The sequence below is a fragment of the Bubalus kerabau genome, chromosome 17 (genome assembly GCF_029407905.1).
Source record: "Bubalus kerabau isolate K-KA32 ecotype Philippines breed swamp buffalo chromosome 17, PCC_UOA_SB_1v2, whole genome shotgun sequence".
NCBI lineage: Eukaryota > Metazoa > Chordata > Mammalia > Artiodactyla > Bovidae > Bubalus > Bubalus kerabau.
Window position 1 is genome coordinate 51,425,625 of NC_073640.1, and position 22,306 is coordinate 51,447,930.

The following is a 22,306-nucleotide window of genomic DNA, read 5'->3' on the forward strand; positions in this document are numbered from 1 at the left end:
CCCCTGGGTCTGAACAGGCAGGCCTCTGCTGCTCTGACCCTTCAAGTCCCATTCTCTTCAGCAACAACCTTTGCTCCTGTGGGCATGGGGCAGGAGACAGGCAGGCATTGGACAAACATCTGTCAGTAAGCACTGTGTGCCAGCCCTGTTCTAGGCATTGGGGATACAGATAATAAAACTCCCTGGTCTCCTGGGGCTACCTTTCTGGTGAGGAAGGGCAGACAAGAAAGTTTAGTTTGTCAGATGAGGAAAGGGCTTTGGAGAGAAATAAAGCAGGAAGCCAGGATCGGGGGACTATGGGGGGGATTGCAGCTTTGTGTGACCCGGGGAGGCCTCACTAAGAAGGTGATACTTGAGCTAAACTCCAGAGAGGGAGCCACGTGGACCCCCTTCCTGGCAGAGTGTCCTGTGCAAAGGTCCTGAGGTAGGAGTGTTTTGGGGCATGATCAGGGACCACTGGGGCCAGTGTAGTTGAAGCAGGATGAGTGAGGGGGTGAGTGCTGGGAGGGGAGGCTGGAGAGGTGACAGGGGCAGACCATGTGGGGTGGGGCACAGTGAGGACTCTGGTTTCCCTGAGTGAGATGGAGCCACAGGAGGGCTCTGAGCAGAGGAGGGGTTTGATCTGACTTAGGTTTCAGAGGCTCCCTCCCTGTTCCACCCTTTCTCTGGCCTTCTCTCCCACCTGAGTTCGGAACTCTACCCCCTGTCCCCTCCGGCTCCTGACCCGTACTGACATCAGTGCAGTATACTGGTCAGTAGCTTCCATGTGAGAGGCAGGCAAATTGGGTATGAGTCCTGACTCTTAACACTCAGGAGTTCTGCCCCCTTTGGTGAGCAGTTTGACCTCACTGAGCCTGTTTCTTCATCTGTAAAATGGGAATTTAAGGACTTGGCAAGATGATGATGTGCTTTAGTCACTCAGTCATGTCCAACTCTTTGTGACCCCATGGACTATAACCTGCCAAGCTCTCCTGTCCGTGGAATTCTCCAGGCAAGAATACTGGAGTGGGTTGCCATTCCCTTCATCCAGGGGATCTTCCCAACCCAGGGATCCAACCCGAGTCTCCTGCATTGGCAGGTAGATTCTTGGCCACTGAGCCACCTGGGCTAGGTCTAAACATATCCAACACAGAGCTGCACGGATATCACATGCAAGAAAAGGGAATACGATTAACAGCCACTCTGATGCAAAAGAAGAAAATAACTTTCTTTTGGGGTAAGAGATGACAGAAGCTTCAACAAAGGCAGTGTGGATGGGAAGGAGACAGAAGAAGAGGACTAGAGACTGACTCTGGAGGAGGAAGTGGGGACGAGAGGACACAAAGGCAACATCTAGGAGTTCAGCTTGGAGGACTCGGTGGGTGGTGAGGCCTTTGCTGGCAGAGGGACCTGGAAGGAGGAAGACATGGGGTGACGTGGGGAGTGTACGATGTTCAGGTTCACTTCGGGGAGAGCCTCACCCTGACGTGTCAAAGCGAAGTTTCCTTAGCTCATTCTGAGAGGTCGCCCTTTTGATGAGTGGAATTTACTCCAATATTTATTAATAGTATCTGATCTATTTGGCCTTATTCTTGACATCTTATAGTTTTCTTTCTGTTTTTCTTCCTAAACTCACTTTTTCTTTTGTACTAGAGTTTACCCCTTCCCCTCCCCACCAACATACTGAAATTGCTGTCAACATTAAACATTAACCCATATCTACACCCTCCTGCCCAAGCAGTTGAGGAGTTTTGCCTCGTTTCACTTTTCCTTCGCTTCCCCATGTCTGTCTGGGTTTCCCCAGGCAACCAGGCTGGTCTCCCCGTATCCAGTTGGGGGTAGGGGGCAGTTCCTCCTCACCGTCTCTGGTTCCCAGGAGGGGTGTGGGGACTCTGTCTGGGTCCAAGCATGGCGAACGTGGCACCCAGTCTCGGGTTCCAGGGATAGCGTGTAGGAGAGATTGTCCTCGGAGCCTGTGCGCGGGGGAGCAGGTGGGAGGGACGTAGGTATGATGGGAAAGGCCTCATGACCTCGGAATGAATCCCCATCCGTCCACCAGGCCCCCCTTCCCAGGACTGCCACACCCTGGGTCTTACCACAGCTGGCCTGGGGAACTGGAGTGGGTGGGACAGGGGCTTCTGGGGGACTCGCATCACCCTTGGCCCCTGGCCTCTTCTTACACTCCACCTTCACTTGGTCTCTGCAGTGTCTGTGGCAACACAGCCCACAGTCTGGGGGAAATTCAGAGGTTAGTGCCAGAGGCCCAGTCCACGTCCCCCATTCTTCCAGCTTGGAGGTCCTAGATTCCCTTTCTCTACTGATGCTCCACTCACCCCGACAGCGGTAGCCTTGCTTGGTGACACCCCAAAGCTGGGAAGAGAGAGCAGAACAGGTTACCTAGGCTAGGAGAGGGAGAGCTGTGATTGGGGTAGGGACAGGGGCTGTCTGCAGGAAACCATCGAGGTTTTGGAAGTGCCCAAGGCTAGAGGCCTATGTGGAGTCTGGGAGACTCAAGGAATTTGGAGATTTGTCTCAAGTTTGGAGAGTCACCTATGATATGAGAATCGGACAAAATCCAGAGTTAATAAAACATACATTCTATGGGCAAGGGTTGCATCTGTTCTGTTTCCTCCTGTCCCCTTCCACCCCCGCCCACAGCCTATAACTGCGCCTAGCGCCCTGGAGGTGCTCAGTGTCTATTCAGTGAATTAAAAAAGTGAATTTGGAAAGCAATCCAAGGTTTGCAAATCGGTCTTGGTTTGGGAGTGAGAGATCTGTCCGTTCCACAGATTGGAGGACAGATTTCCAAATCCAACTGGTTTTGGAAATTGTACAGAGTTTGCATCATCCAGGGCCTAGAGACTTGGGAGCCTGATTCAGTTTGCAGATAACCTACCCATTCAGTCCACTGCGTGGATGCTCAGTTGTATCTGACTCTTTTCGACCCCATGGACTGTAGCCCGCCAAACTCCTCTGTCTGTGGGATTTCCCAGGCAAGAATACTGGAGTGGGTTGCCATTTCCTCCTCCAGGGGATCTTCCCAACCCAGGGATCGACCTTGTGTCTCTGGTGACTCCTGCATTGGCAGGCGGATTCTTTACCACTGTGCCACCTGGAAAGCCCTTATTAGCCAGGGTTTGGCAATTATCCAGGATGGAGACTGTCTGGGATTTGGGCACTGTCTAGACTTCAGCATTATCCAGGGTGTAGGGAACAGCCATTATTTAGGGTTTCTGTGAAGTGTTTGTTGTTGAGTCACTCAGTTGTTTCTGACTTTGTGACCCCATGAACTGAACCACACCAGGCTTCCCTGTGAAGTATGGGGACTATTTGAGGCTGGAGGATTTTCCTGAATATGGGGATTATCTGGGGCTTGGGGACTGTGAGCGCCACAGGGGAGGGTTGGCTTTCCCAGCCCAGGCTGTGAAGAGTTAGGGCGCTCCAGGAGGGGTCCCTCAGGGTGACGGTGGGCAGAATGCTCACGAATCCACTGCAGCTGTCACAGAAGGTGGGCTTGCGGAAGGTGACCTCCTGGAAGGTGTGCAGGAAGGCCAGGCCCAGCTTGGAGCAAATGGCACTGGCCCGGAGCAGGTATCCTGTCAGCTCCTCACGGCTGAAGGAGCCGCTCCTGGGGGAGAGACTGCACTTTAGCAGGCCTGGCCCTGTTCTCCCAGACCCAGGAGCCCTGACTACCCCATGTCCTCATCTTAAGGGAACCCAGGAGTCGGGAGGACCTACCCCTGGCTGGGGGGTGGGTGAAGCCCGTGGCAGGCGAAGGGGAAGTTGCCTGAGAGTCGCTCAAAGTCCTCCTGAGAGATAGTGCCGCGGCCTTCAGGGTCATAGTTCTTGAACACAGACTTGGGAGGAGCATGGGAAGGGGAGAGTAAGGTCAGATTAGGGTCCCCACCATTATCTTATTTTTTTAATCTTCTGTCCACACCCCACGGCATGTCAATCTTAGTTCCTTGACCAGGGGTCGAACCCACGCCCCCTGCATTGGCAGTGTGGAGTCGTGACCCCTGGACCACCAGGAAAGTGGCTGGGGTCCCCACAGTCTTAGATCCCTCCTCCGGCTCAGGGCTCCTCCTCACCTCCACCAGCTGCTCCACGTGCCGACCCAGAGTGACCGTGTCAGGCTTGGGCGTCACACCAGGGGCCCACTCCACCACCAGGGGCGCCTTGAAGGGCGAGGGTGGCTGGGGCAGGGACAGAGGGGCACAGTTAGTCAGGGCAGAGGCTTGGGCTGGAGGTCAGAGGTCAGGGCTGGGGTCTCACCAGACTCTTGGGACAGCGGGGCTCCCGGGCATAGGAAAGCTCATAGATCTCGTCCTCCGTGTAGAAGAGATCCAGGGAAAGCTGGGGATGGGCAGGATGTTAAGGACCATTCTTGTCTCCATCCTCCCCCTGCAAGCTAGGACTGCCCAGACCCCCAGTCTCCTCCTCTTTCCAAAACCCCTCTCTCCATGGTCCTCTCTCCCACTGAGCCCCCATTCACTCTCCATACCGCCGGCCTCCTAGTCCAGAAACACCATCTTCTCACTGATGTGTTTTTTTTTGTTGTTTTTTTTTATTCTATTTAGAAGTGCAAACCTCTATCACTTTCCATTATCTGTTTCTGCTGTAATTTTCTCTATAGCACCTATTTTCTAAAAGACCATACGATTTACTTATTTACTTTTTTCACTGGCTGTCTCCCCCACAAGGAAATCAGCCCCACAAGACAGCAATTTTTTTTTCCTGATGCACACACTGCTGTGAGCCTAAGTGCCTAAAGTAATGCCTGGCTCACAGCCGGTGCTCAGTAAATATTTGGGCTGATGGCCTCAGAGCCAGCAAAGCATGGCAGCTTAGGCACCAATCATCAGAGGGCAGGACCAGCTTCAGAGGCAGGCCCCACACATAGAAGGGCCTTCGGTTCATTTAAGACCCTGCTGTCACCCCCTTGAAATTCTCAATAATTTCAAACAAAGAGCCCCACGTTTTCAATTTGCTGGTGGTCCTGACTTAGGATCTGAAAGTCAACTTTTCAGTCTTTCACTACATGGTCCTCGAAATCCCAGTCTCTGTCAATTTATCGCTCTTTAGAAAGAAATCCTCTATCTTCCTATCTATCTATGTAAAATAAAATATAGCCAGGACTGCACACTCGCAGTCTTGGGACATAGTGTGATGGTTAACATATGTTAACACTCGTGTTCTGAAGCTGGCCTGCTGTGGAACAGGGGGCGAATGACCTCACCTCTGTGGGCCTCGGTTTCCCAGTCTGTAGAATGGGCAAATAAGGGTCCCTTCCTTGTAGGCATGTGAGGATGGAATGAAGTGCTCTGTTTAACATGGAGACTGTTTAACATGGTGTCTGGCACACAGAAAATGATTAATAACATTATCTTTTTGCTTAGATTCCTGAATATGTTATAGCTTGGAATTTTGATCTGTTGGTGTGAGAAGCTCAGAACCTTGAAGTTTAGGAATATGAAAGCCCAAAGCAATTCTGGAGCTAAGATCAATGGATATTTGAGTTCCTTGGTGAATTGGGGGAAAAACATATTTTAAAAAATTTATTTATTTGGCTGTGCCAGGTCTTAGTTGTGGCATGTGGGATCTTTAGTTGTGGCGTGCAAACTCTTAGTTGCAGCATATGGGATCTAGTTCCCTGACCAGGGATCGAACCTGGGCCATCCTGCATTGAGAACCTGGGAGTCTTAGCCACTGAACCATCAGGGAAGTCCCTCAAAATGCATTACTTATATAGAGCTCATTGTGTTCCAGATACTACTTTAAGTACTCTGTGTGAACTGTATGAGTGATATTTACATGAATTATATTATTGATTCTTTTCAACCACTCTCTGAAGTACATCCTATTAGTATTCCCATTTTGCAGTTAAGGAAACAGGCTGAGGAGTTAAGTGACTTGCCTGAGATCACAGGAAAAAACAAAAACAAAACTTACAAGCTCTGGCTTCAAAACCCATGCATTCCAGTGCTATTCTACTATTCTGTCCTGATCCTCATCCACCAGGACCCTAAATCTCAAGGCCCTACAGGCGCAGTCTCTGGGAGCTCAACCGGGGCAGCTCCGGGCAGCTCACCGTGAGCAGGTGCAGAAGGTCCTCACTGGCATTGCCCGGAGGGTGCTGTTGCTGCAGGGCTGCCAGCTCCTGCAGCCGCAGGTAGAGGCTGTTGAGTTTGGGCAGGTGCAGGCGGCCATCAGGCAACCTGTCAGGCTGCGCCTCATTCAGGGCCACCAGATCCTTGAGGTGCACACCCAGGACAGGCAGCCGGAAGTCCGTGCAGCCAGCCCAGGTACGGCGGTAACGGGCGTAGTTGTTGTGGGCTGCCAGGAGCTCTGTCAGCTCCAGCAGGGCCTGTGTGGGAGGGGCATGGAATGGGGAGGCTGGCATTGTTCCCCCAGCTCCCTGAAGGGGAGTACCTAGCAGTCTGTGGTGTGGCTTCGGATCCCCAGGGGCCCAGTGGAATTTTGGACCTCTCCCCAAGCCCTTCCTGTCCCACACTGGCTTCAGCACTATCCAGACTGCTCTTTTTCTTGGGTCCCCATCTCAGAAAGGCCCCACTATCTCCCATTCCCCAGCCCAGAGTGATTTTTAAGAAACCCAACTCTGATCATGGGTGCTGTCATCTTTCCTAACTCCCCAGTGCCCTCTAGATAAAGACCAGACACCTTAGCTGAGCTTGCAAAAGACTCAACAGAATCCTCCCTGCCCCCCACCCTGGGGCATCTCTAGCCTAATATCCTGTCACGTCCTGACCTCAGCCACACACCAGACTCATGGATGATGTACTCTCCTTAAGACACTTTCTTAAGGGACCCCCCAACCCATGCTCCTCCCATGGGTAGCCCAAATGTTGGTATCCTTGGGGACATCATTTCACTCCCCACCTAGACTGCAAGTTCTCTGCTAGCATCTCTCATCTGTCTCCCTCCAGTGCTGCTCAGGACCAGACACTCAGGAGAGAGAGGTCAGCACCATGGGTGAAGAAGGAGGAAGAGTGACAGGGAGGACAAAGCCTGGGGGGCTGTCAGATTTGGAGGAGCAAGGTCTCCAGGTGGCTCCAGGGCTCCTGGGAAGGGATGGAGGGGGTTGGGAAAAGTGTGGGGGTTCAGGGTAACTGATCACTGGAACTTTGAGGAGGGCAGTGGGAGGTCACCTTGGTGCTGTCAGGGCTCAGGTGGGCGTGGGAGTCCTTGAGTCTGGAGATGGCACTATGACAGAGGCCGCCGGTGACTGCCATCAGCGTGTTGAAATTGTGCAACTGGAGGAGCTTCTAGGGAGGGAAGGTGATGCAGAAGTGGCGGGTACCACATGGAGGACAGGTAAATTGGGGGTTCAAGTGACAGCATCCCCCCAGCTGAGATGAAGTCTTAAGCATGCGTGGGGGGTTGCGTGTAGGCATCAGATAGGTGAGATGTGTCAGGCAGGAGTGAGCCGCAAGCAGGTATGTGGGCATTACCAGGGGGTCATGCAGATGATAGACTAATGTGAAGTCAGATGAAAGTGGGGGGAGTCAGGCGAGTATGGGGAGTTGGACCAGTCTGGGGACTCAACAGGTCTGTGTCAGGCGTGGAGGATTCAGAGAGAGGTTAGGGTGTCAGGCAACTAGGCCGTCCCTGCCCTGGGAGTCAGACAGGTGAGAAGGGGCAAGAAGGCCGGTGCTCTGGGCAGGAGTTAGGGGCCGGGCAGAGGTGAATGGGGCTAGAGTGATACGGAGGGGTCAGGTAGATATGAGAGACAGGTGCGGGGTCAGCCAGTCACCAGGAACAATAGCCTCACCCTCCCCTTTTTCAAGTTTAAGAGCAGAGGTCGCTGGGGGGAGAAGGTGGGGCCAGGGAAGAGTAAGATGCTCAGACTGAGGAGACCCCAGGTAGAGGCCAGAACCTCTAAGTCTAGCGGGCCAAGGAGGGGAAGCAAGGCGAGGAAGGACGCCAGAGGAAGGGCGTGGTCTGCGAGGAAGTACGCAAGGGGGCGTGGCCACGCTGGGGGAAGGAGGGCTTCCCTTTTCTCCAGAAGGGAGGGAACCTAGGAGGAGGGGGGAGGGGAGAAAGGGGGTAGCAGGAGGAGGGAACAGCGGGGCCTAGGGAGACCTCAAGTGATGGGGCCGGATGCTGTCACTGTCCTGAAGGGGCAGCTGGGGCCTAGGGACCGGGGCAGGGGACGACGCAAAGGTGGAGGCACGAAAGAGCCTCCTCTTCCGTTGCCCTGGCGACAGAATATTTGGGCATAGGGCTTGGGTGTCGTCACCTGCCACCTCTGGGACCAAGGAGTGGGGCCATGGCGGGTTTGCGTGGTGAAATCAAGGCCAGGGAAGAAGTGCCATCACAGTCCTGAGTTAGAACGATGGGACTGAGGCCTCTGGGGCATGGCCGGGGTGGGACGAGATGCGGCAGGCGGGGCCAGGAGATGGTGACGTCACAGCCCGAGAGCCCCGCGAGGCAGGTGTTCAGAAGGCGGGCCTCACCTGTGCCACTTGGATGAACTTGTCCAGCACCTGCGCTCGCTGTGCAGGCCCGGGACGGCTCAGCACCATGACCTGCACCCAGCGGGACACGCTGTTGCTGAGACCTACAGATCCCTCCAGGGTCGGGCAGCCCCGCACAGAGCCCTGCAAAACGTAGTCCCGCAGGTCCTGGGGCTGGGGGAGAGGTGGGCGTCAGGGTGGGCCCTGGAAACCTCAGGCCCTAACCCTCACACTCCCATCCCCCAAGCAGTCACGACCTCCGATGTCCTAGCCAGGCCATCACATGTCCCTGACGTCACCATGGCCCCCTTTCATCTGAGGAGAAACGTTTAAAGAAAGCTGGGCACTGTTCTGAGCCCTCTGTCACAGCCTTACAGCAAGTTGATGAATTGAATACTATATGATTCCCATTTTACAGATGAGGTCATTGAGGCACAGAGAGGCTAAGTAATTTGCCCTGGGTCACACAGGCCCAAGTCACAGTGGGAACTCAGTCTGTTGCCCTTAACAGTATACCTGACTTGTGTACAGAATAGGATACAGAACTAACTGCTATTTGTTCTGCACAAGGGGTCAACATTACATACCCACATCCACTGCAGTGTACAGTCAGGAAAGTTTCACATTAAGGAACCAGATCCCCACCTACCCTCAAAATGATGTCAAGATGGCAATAACTAAATACATATATAGTTTGAAAGTGAAGTCGCTCAGTCATGTCCAACTCATAGTTTGAAGCATTTTAAATAATCATTTGAGTAGGTAAAATATGTCAAACTATGCCAATTTCATACGGTTCAACTGGATGGCATTTACTCTGGCTCAGGCACTGATCCTATGAAAATGAGTGTTAGTCGCTCAGTTGTGTCCAACTCTTTGCGACTCCATGGACTGTAGCCCGCCAGGCTCCTCTGCCTATGGGATTCTACAGGCAAGAATACTGGAGTGGGTTGTGGTTCCCTTCACCAAGGGAAATTCCCTACCCAGGGATCGAACCCAGGTCTCCTGCATTGCAGGTGGATTCTTTATCATTTGAGCCACCAGGTACCTATGAGACAGGAACTAATCCCCCCTTTTACAGAAAACAGGCCAAAGCACAGTGTATTTAAATGCTTCTCAAATAAATGAACAATTAACAAAAATATTTTGAGCACTTACTATGTGCCAGGCACTGTGACAAGCCTTTTAAAAATATTTATTTATTTGGCTGCACTGGTTCTTAGTTGTGGCATGTGAGATCTAGTCTTCTGATCAAGGATCAAACCTGAGCCCCCTGAACTGAGACCACCAGAGAAGTCCCCTGTGATGAGCATTTTTAAATGGACATATTAATTTAATTTCCCCAATGAGCCAATTAAATATTATGACTTCCTTTTTACACATGAGAAAACTGAGTCCCAGAGAGGTTGAGAAACTAATTCAAAGTCACACAGGTAGGAAGGGGCTGATGGGATTTGAACCCTGGGGGCTCTGTATTGAGCCAGCTTAACTCATTTTCCGGTACCCGCTAGCACCCAAGTTTGACAGTTTGGGTCCTCTCAGTCCTTCCTGGCCCCAGCCAGGCCCTGCTCCACCCTAAGCCATCGCCACCTGGGAGGAGAGGGGTCCTTACTGTGATAGCCTGGAAGGACCGGAACTCCAGGTAAGTGAGGTGCTCTGCCAGCTCCCCAGTCTCCAGGTGGTCGAAAAGCAAGGACACTTTGCGCTTCTTGCCCAGGCCTGGGCTGCTAATGGGATGTGGGGGGCCTGGGCCACCCGGGCTAAGCCTGGGGGGAAAGAGAGGCAGCGTATTAGAGGGACTCAGGGTGGGAGGTGTCGGGGTGTGGGTCGGGAGGGGAAGGGGCTGACTCACCGACTGGAGAAGTCTCCTAGGCTCTGCTGGACTGAGTTACCCTCCTGCTCCACAGTGGCCCAGAAGCGGCCTATAACCTCTTCTAACTGGGGGTCCTGGTGCATTGTCTCAGGGTGTTGGGTCAGCCAGTACCTGCAGGATGGTTTAGAGGCGGTGGGATGGAGCTGGGGGGAGGGACGCAGGTCTCTGAAAGGGGTCTCAGGCTGAGGGATCTCTAGGTGCTGGGCTTGGGGGTGGTGACTCTAAATATGTACAGGGGGGTCTCTGGAAGGCCAGGGTTCAGAGAGGCACCAGGCTGGGAGGAGCTCTGGGAGTAGGACTGGGGGCCTCTTAGTACAGGCTGAGGGATCTATGGAGGATAGACTGGGCAATCTCTGGGAAGTGGTTCGGAAGCACAATAGTCAGGGTGGGTCTCAGGGACTAGGTTGCGGGCCTATGGGATGAGATTTTGGGGTAACAGGGTGAGCAGAGTCTTAGAAGCTAGGTGAGTATATGGGAGGTTTTAAGAATTTCAGGAATCTGAGCTGGAGGTCTTGGGGTACCAGATGGGAAAGGGTCCATAGGATCTGGTCAGGGGTCTCTAAGAGGTGAGGGTTCTCAGGAGAACTGGGAGGTTTTAGGAAAGAAGCCAGGGGCTTCTCAGAAGTGGGATGTAGGGGAGTAGGACTGCATAGTCTCTGGGAAGTGTTTTTTGTGGGGGGTGGCAGCAGGGTGAAGATCCTGGGTCATCATGGGCGTGGAGTCTTGGCCCAGGCCTACCTGACCAGGTGACAGATCTGCAGCCGTCTCAGCTCCTGCGTGCTCTCTGTGGCCTCCTGGTACTTGAGTTCCGGTCAAGGCTCGGTCATCCAGCATCTCACACCTGACTGCTCACCCCGTCCCCACAGGCTCTCACGTCTCTGTCCTCCGCCCTCTACCCACTGCTTATGGCCCCAGGAGGATATAAGGTCAGCAGGCGGGCAGCAAAGTGGGCAGAAGGCAGCACCCAGCTGTGCATGGCAAGTACCATGTTGAGAACGTGGTCCCCGCGACGCAGGCTGCCAGCCGAGTCTGCAGGCAGGAGAAGGGGACTCTGGGTCAGAATGGGCCCTGTTGGACAGCCTGGTTCAAACCCCAGTTCTACCAGTGACTCGTGTGTGAGCTCGGGCACACAACCTGGCCTCCTTGTGCTCCAGTTTCCTCATCTGGACTGTGCATGGACCAACATCGTGCCTGGCAAGTCATGCTGAAGATGGAAATAAGAGTCAGACCCCCACTCTCCCCCCTCCGCCCGCCAACCTGCCGCCCCGTCCATGCAGGTCAGGAAAATGAAACACAGGTATCTCTTGTGTTCCTACTATAGTGATTGAGATTCATTCCACATACTCCTGCTTCTGTTTCTATACCCCTCAAACTGAGCCCGGAGAGAGGTGGGTGCTTGGCCTAAGCTCAGACTTGGGGGAGGCTGGCCAGGGAAGGGGAAGACTCACCAAAGGACTGAATGCATTTCTCCAGCAGCTCATCTTCACTGCAGCCACCCTCGTTCAGCATGCCCAGAGCCATGGAAGCCATGACCTTGCTGATTTCCCGGGGGCTGGGGCATGTCTTGTGGCGGCGGGCCTGTCGGGGCCGGCCCCGCCCCCCTGTCTTGACTGGGCATTCCTGGTGGGACTTCCTGTGGGAACATCCCCTGGGGATTCATGGGAGCCCCTTCCTTTAGACAGACCCCTAGCATTCTTCTTGACCCCAAAGCCCCAAGGCATCCTGGGAGAAGCTTCCTAAAGGAAAGGGGCTGGCATTAGTCCTGACCTACATTGGATCCATAGGAGAAAACCCCAGTAGTCCAGATCATGGGAGCCATCTCCTACAGGTAAACTCCAAAGCAACCAGGGGGAAAACCCCTAAGGCTACCCTGATTGCCCCCCGAGGGAATCATGGGAGAAGACCTCCCAAGGACTAGTAAGGACCCACCAGGAATCATAAGAACTCTCCACCGGCCACTGCCCCTGAATTCCCCTTGACTATGTGGTCCCAAGACCTCATGGAAGAGACTTCCTGTTGGCAGACGGGTTACTCCAGACCTCCCAGAGAATCATGGAGAGAAGACCCCCAGAACTATTCTTGTCCTCCCTAGGGGGAATCATGGAAGGTTCTGCCTTCAGGGCCGCTCCTCAGAATTCCTCTTTGCAGGGCTTCCCTGTTGGCTCAATGGATAAGAATCCGCCTGCCAATGCAGGGGACTTGAGTTTGATCCCTAGACTGGGAAGATTCCACATACCATGGAGCAACTAAACATGTGTACTACAACTACTGAGCCCATGCACAACTACTGAAGCCTGTGTGCCTACAGCCCGTGCTTTGCAACAAGAGAAGCCACTACAATGAGAAGCCCGAGCACCCCAATGAAGAATAGCCCCCTGATCACTGCAACTAGAGAAAGCCAATGCAAAAAAGCAATGAAGACCCAGTGCAGCTGAAAATAAATAAAATTATTGAATTTTAAAAATTGGAAAAAAAAAACTAGAAAAAAGAATTCCCCTTTGCCTTCCAACACCCACCCCTCCTTCCCTGAGCCCTCAGGAGGGAAGCAGACCCCTGAGATTTCATTTCTCTCTTCTCCCCCTCTCCTTGATCCCCACTAAGGTGACAGACCCCTCCCCCAAGCCAGCCTTTCAGCAGGACTGAGTCTCAGCTATGAGCCTGGGTCTCTAGATTTGGAGCCTGGAGAGAAGATATGGGTGCAACGTGGCCTCACCAGGGCTCTTCAGAGCTGGGTGCGGTCCCTCGGGCTGAGGCAGCTTCATGAAGTTTAAAGATAGCCCTCACTCTGCCCTTCACCTCTCTGAGGCTCCTGTTCTAGTTGGGGAACGAGGGTAATGGGGAGACAGGGGTGGTGAAGGAAGGAGGGAGCAGAATCCAGGCAGAAAGCCTTGACTTCCACAGGAGTCAGATAAAACTGGGTTGGAAGGACTTCCCTGGTGGACCAGCAGTTGTCTCCATGCTTCCACTGCCAGGGGCACAAGTTCAATCCCTGGTTAGGAAACTCACCTCCCGCATGCCTCGAGGCCAAAAAAAAAAAAAACAAAAAAAAAACCCCAAAAAACTGGGTTGGAGAAATTTGTGCTGGCTGTGTAACTTTATGTTAATGACATCATTTCTCTGGACCTCAGTTTCCTCATGTGAAAAATGAGAGTCATCTTGGGACCTTCCCCAGGAATGTATTATGAACATTCAATGTCCTGCTCTTCAAAAGTGCTAAATAAGGGATTAAGTTTGCTGAGGCTGTTACGTGGCCAGGGGTGGGAAAGTTAGATTTGAGATGCAGAGAGAGAATGTGATGGAGCAAACTGAAAGCCAGGCTAGGGGGATGGGGGTGAACAGAAACTGGGAAACCCCCATAACAAGGGCACCGCTATGACCCTGGAGCATCCTGAGGGCTCAGTAAATCAGTACTGAATGTTGTCGAGTAACAGCTGGCATTATTGAGCACCCACTGTGTACTGGGCAGAGAGGTAAACACCTATCTATAGATCAGGAATTTTCAAAGGAGGTCCAATCCCAACAGCATTACTTGGGAACTTCACATAAATAGAAATTCTCAGCCCCCACCTCAGATCTACAACATCAGACACCTTGGAGGTGAGCCCAGAAGCCTGTGTTTTAGAAGACCCCGGTGGCTCTGATGTGAGCCCATGCTTGAGAACCATAGGTCTAGGCTGTACCACTGAGGGCTTATGAGCCAGTCTGAGGAGGGACTATGATTCTGAAGAAGCAACTGAGGCACAGAGTGGGCAAGTCTGTGTGACTAGGGTCACACAGCTAGAGAATGAGGCAGCCAGGTCTCCACCACTAAACTCCTGGATATTATAGGGGAGGGGACTTTTGCCATCAGAGACAAACCGGGGGAGGAAGGAGAAGCTGCCCAAGCTAGGGATGAAGCCACCATTGCCCCTGTGAGGACAGGAGGGCAAGCTTCTCCAGGTTATAGGAAGCCTTCTCTAGAACCTGCGGGCATAACCAGCTGCTAGGCCCTTACCTTCCGACTGTCTGCCCCCACCTCCCCCGCAGTAGCATCGGGGGACAGCCAGGAGTTGCTTAGGCAGGGAAGCCGCCTTGCCCCTCGGCACACTCCCCTCCCCTAGGGTAGGGCCCTGCAGGAGTCTGGAGTTTCCAGTCCAGCGGGCAGCCAAGAAAACCCCCGGGAGGACAGAGACACCCAGCCTAGAGAGCCAGGATGATTGAGGGGCGTGAAGGGTGCAGGGGAGAACGGGATCAGAGCAGCTCGAATTCCAGCAGAGCAAGGATAAGACAGCCGCCCGAGCCAACAGCCCCAGCCTGAGTTTTCTCTGGACACCCCGAAGTATCTTTCTACCTGGCGCCCCCTGCTTCTGTGGCGGCTGCGAGAGTAGCTGGACACCGTGCCCCCCTCGTCAGAACCTCCCCGACCTTCCCCCTGCAGCCCGAAAGAGGCCCAGGGGCTTACGGAGCTCCCGGTCTCCTTGGGGAGGGTCCTCTCACCTCTTGCTGTCTTTCCTGTTCATGCTTCCTGGGGGGGAAGGGGGGTCTTATAAGAGTGAGGCTCGGCTCCTCCCCCCTCACCACTGCTCCAGCTTCTTAGCCCCTTGGGAGCTGGGGCCTCCTCGGTGCTTGGGAAGGAAAGAGGAACTGCCCCTCCCCACCCAGCCCCAGGCCAGGGGGAAGGAAGAGGCTGGGGAGAGACCAAAGGTCCCCCCTCCCCCCACTTGGGGATCCCTTCAGGCTGAGGTTTCCGGTGCTGCCGGCCCCCACCCCCAATCACCCGGCGGGCTCTCTCTATCTCCCCCATCTTTCGATCTCCAGACCCGTGATTCTCTGTTCTGTCACTGTCATGCTTCAATAAAAGCCCTTTTTAAAGAAAATGTGCCTAATATGACACATTTATGTACACACACTCAAAAGAAAAGTCTGTATTTCTGTAAGGACATACTTAACGTCTAACAGTGCACAGAAGTTTGACTGGAAAGTCACAAGATATGGTATTTTGTATATTTCTTCTTCTGTTTCTTTTATTTCTAGCTTAGTTTTAATGCCATTTGTGCCCCCAGAAAACATTTTCACTCTATTCCTTTTAAGAAAACCTCATGTAGCACCTACTGTATGCCTCACACTGTTGTAAGGGCTTATATTAACTCATTCAATTCTCACACAATCTTAAAGACTTATTATCAAAACATTGCAGATAGAAGCTAACCCCCTGGGAGCCCCCACCCTAGCCCACTGCCCCTCTTAGGCAGGGCTGACACATGGTTGGCTTTCATCTGACCTGTTGGCTGCGAGTTTGTTTAAACACATAGAAACATGCTCATAGAAACAGACTTTTCTTTTGAGTATGTGTGCTTTTTTTTCGTTTACCTAAATGTGTCATGTTGACATTTTTAAATGGAAGTACAAAAAAGAGTCAAATCGTAAGTGTTTAGGTTGCTGATCGGTGACAAACCGAACACGTCCATGTGACACAAACAAGGGACAGCATGTTTCTGTTTCCCATAAGCCCCCTTGTGTTACCAGCAGCCTAATTTCTAGCAAAGTGGTTTTGCCTGGTTTTGAGCTATGTATAAACTGAATCAACTATCGTGTCTGGCTTCCTTCATTTAACCCGGTGTCGTGATCCTTCTGTATTGTATTTAGTTGTAGCTCATTATTTTGGTTGCTGTATAGTCTTCCATCGTGTGATTAGTTCATGATCCATTGATTGGTTTTTCTGTCATGGACATTTGAGTTGTTTCCAGTTTGGGGCTGCTGTGAATAATGTTGCTGTGATCATTCTATCCCCTGACTTTTGGTGAACGAAGCAGTGCGTAGTCCTGTAGTGTAGATACCCGGGAGTAGGGTAGTAGTTGCAGTATGATTCTGCCAAACCTAGTAAGTGAGTCCATTCAACCAAAGCTCTCATATAAGTCTATTTTTAAAAATATTTATTTATTTGGCTGCACCAGGTCCTAGGTTGAGGCATATGGAGTCTAGTCCCCTGACCAGGATTGAACCCAGGCCCCTGCATAGGGTGTGCAGAGTTCTAGCTATTGGACTACCAAGGAAGGTCCTAGAAGTCTATTTTTGTTCCTTTCTTTTTTCCACTGAGAGAAGTCACCATGGATTTTTTTTTTTTTTTCAGACTGGAACATTTAGACAAGTACAGAGTGCAGTCTCTTTAACTTTTCCATTCCACGCCATGTGATACGGTTTCAGACCCTCTCCACCGTTTTCCTCCTCCAGCATTTTCTCTTCTCTCTCCTCTAATCTCAAGGATGCTCTCCGTGATGTGCTGTTTGTGACTCTCAGCCAATCTCCTCGGCACCTGCTTCACACAAGGTAATGTAACGGCCCTGACTGAACTGAGCTCGTAGTGAGAAAGTGTCTCCAGGCCTCCTGGACTCAAAGGAGGATCAAGGAGTGAGATTGGAAAGCTCTGGGCACTGGTATATACGTGTGTCACCCCGCCATGGCCCTCAGGGATGGTTAATACCAGCAATAACACCAGCAACCACAAAGGAAAAGACTTCTCAAGCAAACCACAAAAAACTTATGAGGCAGAAAAGGGTGCATTTAATAACATCCAAATAAAGATTTCTTTTAATTGAGAACACTGTGGAACAAATATCGAGTGACAGAGAGGAAAAACTATATTTAAAATGTCTAAAATCAATGAGAGGAGCTTCCCTGGTGGTCCAGTAGTTAAGAATCCACCTTCTAATGCAGGGGGCGCCGGTTTGATCCCTGGTTAGGGAACTAAGAGTCCACATTCTGCGGAGCAGCTAAACCTGTGTACTACAACCGCTGAGCCCGTGTGCTCTAGGGCCCATGTGCCACAGCTAGAAAAAGCCTGCACACTGCAACAAAGACCCAGCAAAGCCAAAAATAAAAAAGTAAAATCAATGAGAAGAATATCCAGAATGTATATAAAAAAGGAACAGCTGCAAGTCAGCAAGAGAAAAAGATAGCCACTCTGGTAGAAAACTGGGCAAAGAGGATGAGCAGGTGAGGAGGAGGCCCAAAACTCTGACAGGCACCTGAGAAGATGCTAGAAATTATTGGTAAGGGATCAGGGAAGGGCAAATTGAAAGAACATTGAATCATCCTATCAGTCTGGCAAAAATTAGGACTTGGAAAAATGCCAAGTAGAGGTTGGGACTGTGGGGACCTCGGGACCCTCCTTGTACTGATAGCAGACAGCCATTCCTGAGGACCACTTGGCACTGAAAGTGAAAGTGTTAGTCATTCAGTCGTGTTCAATTCTTTTCAGTCCCATGGACTGCAGCCCGCCAGGCTTCTCTGTCCATGGGATTCTCCAGGCAAGAATAATGGAGTGGGTTGCCATTCCCTTCTCCAGGGGACTTTCCCGACCCAGGGATTGAACCCGGGTCTCCCGCATTGCAGGCAGCTTCTTTACTACCTGAGCCACTGGGGAAGCCCCAACTTGGCAATACGGTCAAATCAAACGTGTGCATGGAGCTGTGACCCCCTCACTTAGCTCCTGGATGTGCATCCCTCGGTTCTACTCAGGGACATATACTAGGACATTCACCACAACATTATTTGGGGAGAGCTGGGGGCAACCTGGGTGTTACCTTCCCAGATGAGAGGGTGAATAAACAGAAGCAGACAGTCACAAGAAGGGCCTGCAAAACTCCCACAGGCATAGACAAAGTGTCCACAGAGCAATATAGGTGGGTCCTAAGACACATAATGATGACTAACAGGAGAAAGAAATGCTATTAATATCTTATGATATAATGCCCAATGACACAGAATAATTTTCTGTTATATACACAATTCTAAGGAAAATCTTAGATACTTAATATACAAGTGTGCTTTAAATAGTGTACAATAGATAAACATATAATTGGTTAACAATTATATTAGCCTAAATATCTAATTATATAATATGCATTATATCATCCAACGATGTGGTACAAGCTTGTGTGCCATATAGTACAGTTGTATCAGTAAATTGGTATTTATGTAACATGTAGCAGTCTCTTATACACAACTCTCTAGGTATCAATATAATTTTATTGAACTGCAAGATATTGTTTTGTATAGCTTAATAGATACCATTTCATGTTAATAATATATTTTTTTCGCTTCACCATATGGTGTGTGGGATTTTAAATCCCTGACCAGGGATCGAATTTGTGCCATCTGCAGTGTAGGTGCAGAGTCCTAACCACTGGACAACCAGGGAAGTCCCAAAAATATATATATTTTAAATATTTATTTATTTGGCTGCACTGGGTCTTAGTTCCAGAACCTTTTAGTTGTGGCATGCAACTCCTGGATGTGGCATGTGGGATCTAGTTCCCCAACCAGGGATTGAACACTGGGCACCCTGTATTGGGAGCACAAAACCTTAGCTACTGGACCATCAGGGAAATCCCCCAATAATAATTTTAATAGATCCTTAAATCAATCAGTTACCATGTGGTAGGCTCTAATTGGTTTCCTCATGGAATCTTCACAATCCTAAAAGGAGGGAACTATCCCAAATTAATCTAGTGGACAGATGAAGAAACTGAGGCCCAGAGGCAACAAGGTAACTGCCCAGCAGGAGGCCCAGGTGTGTGTGGGATCCTACTTTGGGACTTAAGTCCCCACAGGAGCAGGAAGGAGCTGGTTGCCCCCCTCAGTGTTCCCCAATTTACAAAGTCCAGGGCACTCATCTGCATAAAGGGTGGCCCAACTAGTGGCCATGGGGGGCTCAGGCAGCCCCTGGTGAGATGAGGGTTAGTATTCTGGGGGATGTAGCCTGGTTCTGCTAAAGTGTCTTTTTGCTATAACTAAGAGATTTTATGCAAATATAGAGACAGTATAGTAAAATGGTTAAGAACCTTGGCTCTGGGTTCAAATTCCTGGCTCAGCCTCTGTGTGAGCTTGGGCAGGTTGCTCTACCTCTCTGTGCTCAGCTTATCTGGAAAATGAGCACCATAAAAGTACTGACTTCCCAAGATTATTGTGAGGAATACAGTCATCGCTCAGCAACTGCAAAGGCTTGGTTCCCAGATCCCCTTGGAAAGTCTGTCCCGTTTTATATAAATGGTGTAGTATTTGCATGTAACTCACATACATCCTCTGCTGCTGCTGCTAAGTCACTTCAGTCGTGTCTGACTCTGTGCGACCCCATAGACAGCAGCCCACCAGGCTCCACCGTCCCTGGGATTCTCCAGGCAAGAACACTGGAGTGGGTTGCCATTTCCTTCTCCAATGCATGAAAGTGAAAAGGGAAAGTGAAGTCACTCAATCATGTCCGACTCTTGGTGACCCCATGGACTGTAGCCCACCAGGCTCCTCCATCCACGGGATTTTCCAGGCAAGAGTACTGGAGTGGAGTGCCATTGCCTTCTCCGCATACATCCTCTGGCAACATTTAAATAATCTTTGTGCGTGTGTGCTAAGTCGCTTCAGTCATGTCTGACTCCTTGCAACCCTATGACCTGTAGCTCGCCAGGCTCCTCCGTCCATGGGATTCTCTAGGCAAGAATACTAGAGTGGGTTGCCATGCCCTCCTCCAGGGGATCTTCCCGACCCAGGGATCAAACCCAAGTGTCTTATGTCTCCTGCATTGGCAGGCGGATTCTTTACCACTAGCACCACATGAGAAGCCCAAATTATCTTTAGATTATTTAAAATACCTAATACAGTGTAAATGCTATGGAAATAGTTGTACATACAATGTAAATGCTATGGAAATACTTGCAGGCCTGTGCCAAATTCAAGTTTTGCTTTTCGGAAACTTCTTGAATTTAAATGCATGCTCAGTCTCTTCAGTCATGTCCAACTCTGTGCAACCCTATGGACTGTAGCCTGCCAGGTTCTTCTGTCCATGGGATTCTCCAAGGCAAGAATACTGGAGTGAGTTGCCATGCCCTCCTCCAAGGGATCTTCCCGACGCAGGAATTGAACCCACTGAGTCTCCTGCATCTTCTGCATCACAGGCAGATTCTTTACCGCTGAGCCACCCAGAAAGCCCCAGAATTTAAATATATATATTTATATATATATAATTTAATATATGTATATAATGTATATACAGTTGGTTGAATCTGCAAATAGGAAACCCACAGGTATGGGGGGCAGCTGTACTTCATTTATTTAGGTCGTGTCCTTAAAACCATGCATGGCAAGGACCACACATGTTCAATTTCCCCTCTAAACAATGTAAATAATGACAGGATTGTTGTGAGAACTAAAAAATGACATGCAGTGAAAAGGTCCTAGCTCAGGGCCAGCAATGCAACAGGTACACAAAAGACATCTGCCATGGCTAGGACTCCTTCCTCATCAGTTTTTATAGTAGTGATGATGAAGATGATTTTCCTTGTATAGGTAGTTTTTAAATACAATTTTAAAGATTATTTCCATTTACAGTTATTACAAAATATTGGCTATATTACTCATGTTGTATAATGTCCTTGAGCCTGTCTTGCACCCAAGAGTTAGTACCTCCTACTCCCCTCCCCTTCATTGCCCCTCCCACCACTAGTAGCCACTAGCTTGTTCTTTGTATTTGTGAACCTTCTTTTTTGTTATATTCACTAGTGTGTCATATTTTTTAGGTTCCACATGTAAGTGATATCATACAATGTTTGTCTTTCTCTGTCTGACTTATTTCGCTTAGCATGCTGCTGCTAAGTCGCTTCAGTTGTGTCCGACTCTGTGCCACCCCATAGACAGCAGCCCACCAGGGTCCTCCATCCCTGGGATTCTCCAGGCAAGAATATTGGAGTGGGTTGCCATTTCATTCGCTTAGCATAATACCATCCAAATCCCTCCATGTTGCTTCAAATGGCAAAATTTCATTCTTTTGTTAATGACTGAATAGTATTCCATTGTGTATATGTACCACATCTTCTTTGTACATTCACCTGATGATGGATATTTAGGTTGCTTCCATCTCTTGGCAATTGTAAATAATGCTATGAATACTGGGTGCATGTATTTTTTTTTTTTGAATTAATGTTTTTTTGCTTTTTTCGGATACAAACCCAGGAGTGGAATTGCTGGGTCATATGGTAGTTCTATTTTTAGTTTTCTTAAGAAACTTCCATACTATTTTCCATAGCAGCTTCACATGTATTGGTACAGTTTTAAGTGCTGGAAATAATCTAATTTAATACTTGCAGCAGCCCTGCAAGGTAGGTGCTATTAATATCCTCCTTATTAATTGAGGAAACTAAGCACAGAGAGGTGAAGTGACTTATCCAAAGTCACACAAAGGAGTGGCAAGGCAGGAATTTGGATCCAGTCTGGCTTATTCTTAATCATTGTGTGTGATGCTTTCTTTTTAAAAAATTTTAAATTTTCATTATTTATTTATTGGCTGTGCTGGGTCTTTGTTGCTGCGTGGACTTCTCTAGCTGCGGCCAGCGGCGGCTACACTCTAGTTGTAATTTGCGGGCTTCTCATTGCAGTGGCTTCTCTTGTTGCAGAGCATGGGCTCTAAGGAGCGGGTTTCAGTAGTTGCGGCACATTGGCTCAGTAGTTGCAGCTCCCGGGCTTTAAAGTACAGGCTCAGTTGCTGTGACGCATGGACTTAGTTGCTCCGCAGCAGCTGGAATCTTCCTGGACCAGGAATCGAACCCGTGTCTCCTGCATTGGCAAGCAGAGTCTTTACCAGAGCCACCAGGGAAGCCCTGTATGATGCTTTTTAAAGCCAGGAGAACCGGCTGCTCATTCCGACTCTGCTGTGTGACATCAAGCAGGGCCTTCACCACTCAGAGCCTCAGTTTGCTTTCTGTGAAATAAGAGAACGATGGCACTATGGCGTAGAAGGACAGAGGGTAGCTATCTTATAGACACTCCTGAGCCTCCCCACCCCAAGCACACCTTTGGCAGAGGTTTGGAGTCTGTGCGCCGGGCACCGTCTAGGGGCGGGGCCTTGGTCGCCCTGGTCCAATGGGAGCCCGGGGGCGGGGACCTCCTCCCAGCTCTGTCCAGCACACGAGTCCTCCACGCAGTTCCATCTACCCCGCGGGTGCCTCTGGCG

General features: G+C 50.5%; 1 protein-coding gene across 1 annotated transcript; it reads right to left on the minus strand.

The window, feature by feature from the left end:
- Window positions 1-142: 142 nt before the first annotated feature.
- Window positions 143-14,937, minus strand: RASGRP4 (RAS guanyl releasing protein 4). Its single transcript, XM_055554327.1, has 17 exons — window positions 14,806-14,937; window positions 11,778-11,962; window positions 11,240-11,358; window positions 11,068-11,129; window positions 10,309-10,440; window positions 10,069-10,222; window positions 8,457-8,630; window positions 7,149-7,265; window positions 6,071-6,346; window positions 4,255-4,335; window positions 4,071-4,175; window positions 3,718-3,836; window positions 3,463-3,607; window positions 2,313-2,349; window positions 2,076-2,210; window positions 1,840-1,952; window positions 143-1,389 (listed from the first exon to the last, which is right to left on the minus strand). Exons 1-17 carry the CDS (start codon window positions 14,826-14,828, stop codon window positions 1,333-1,335), a joined length of 2,034 nt encoding a protein of 677 aa, XP_055410302.1. The 5' UTR covers window positions 14,829-14,937; the 3' UTR covers window positions 143-1,332.
- Between the last annotated feature and the right edge of the window lie 7,369 nt (window positions 14,938-22,306).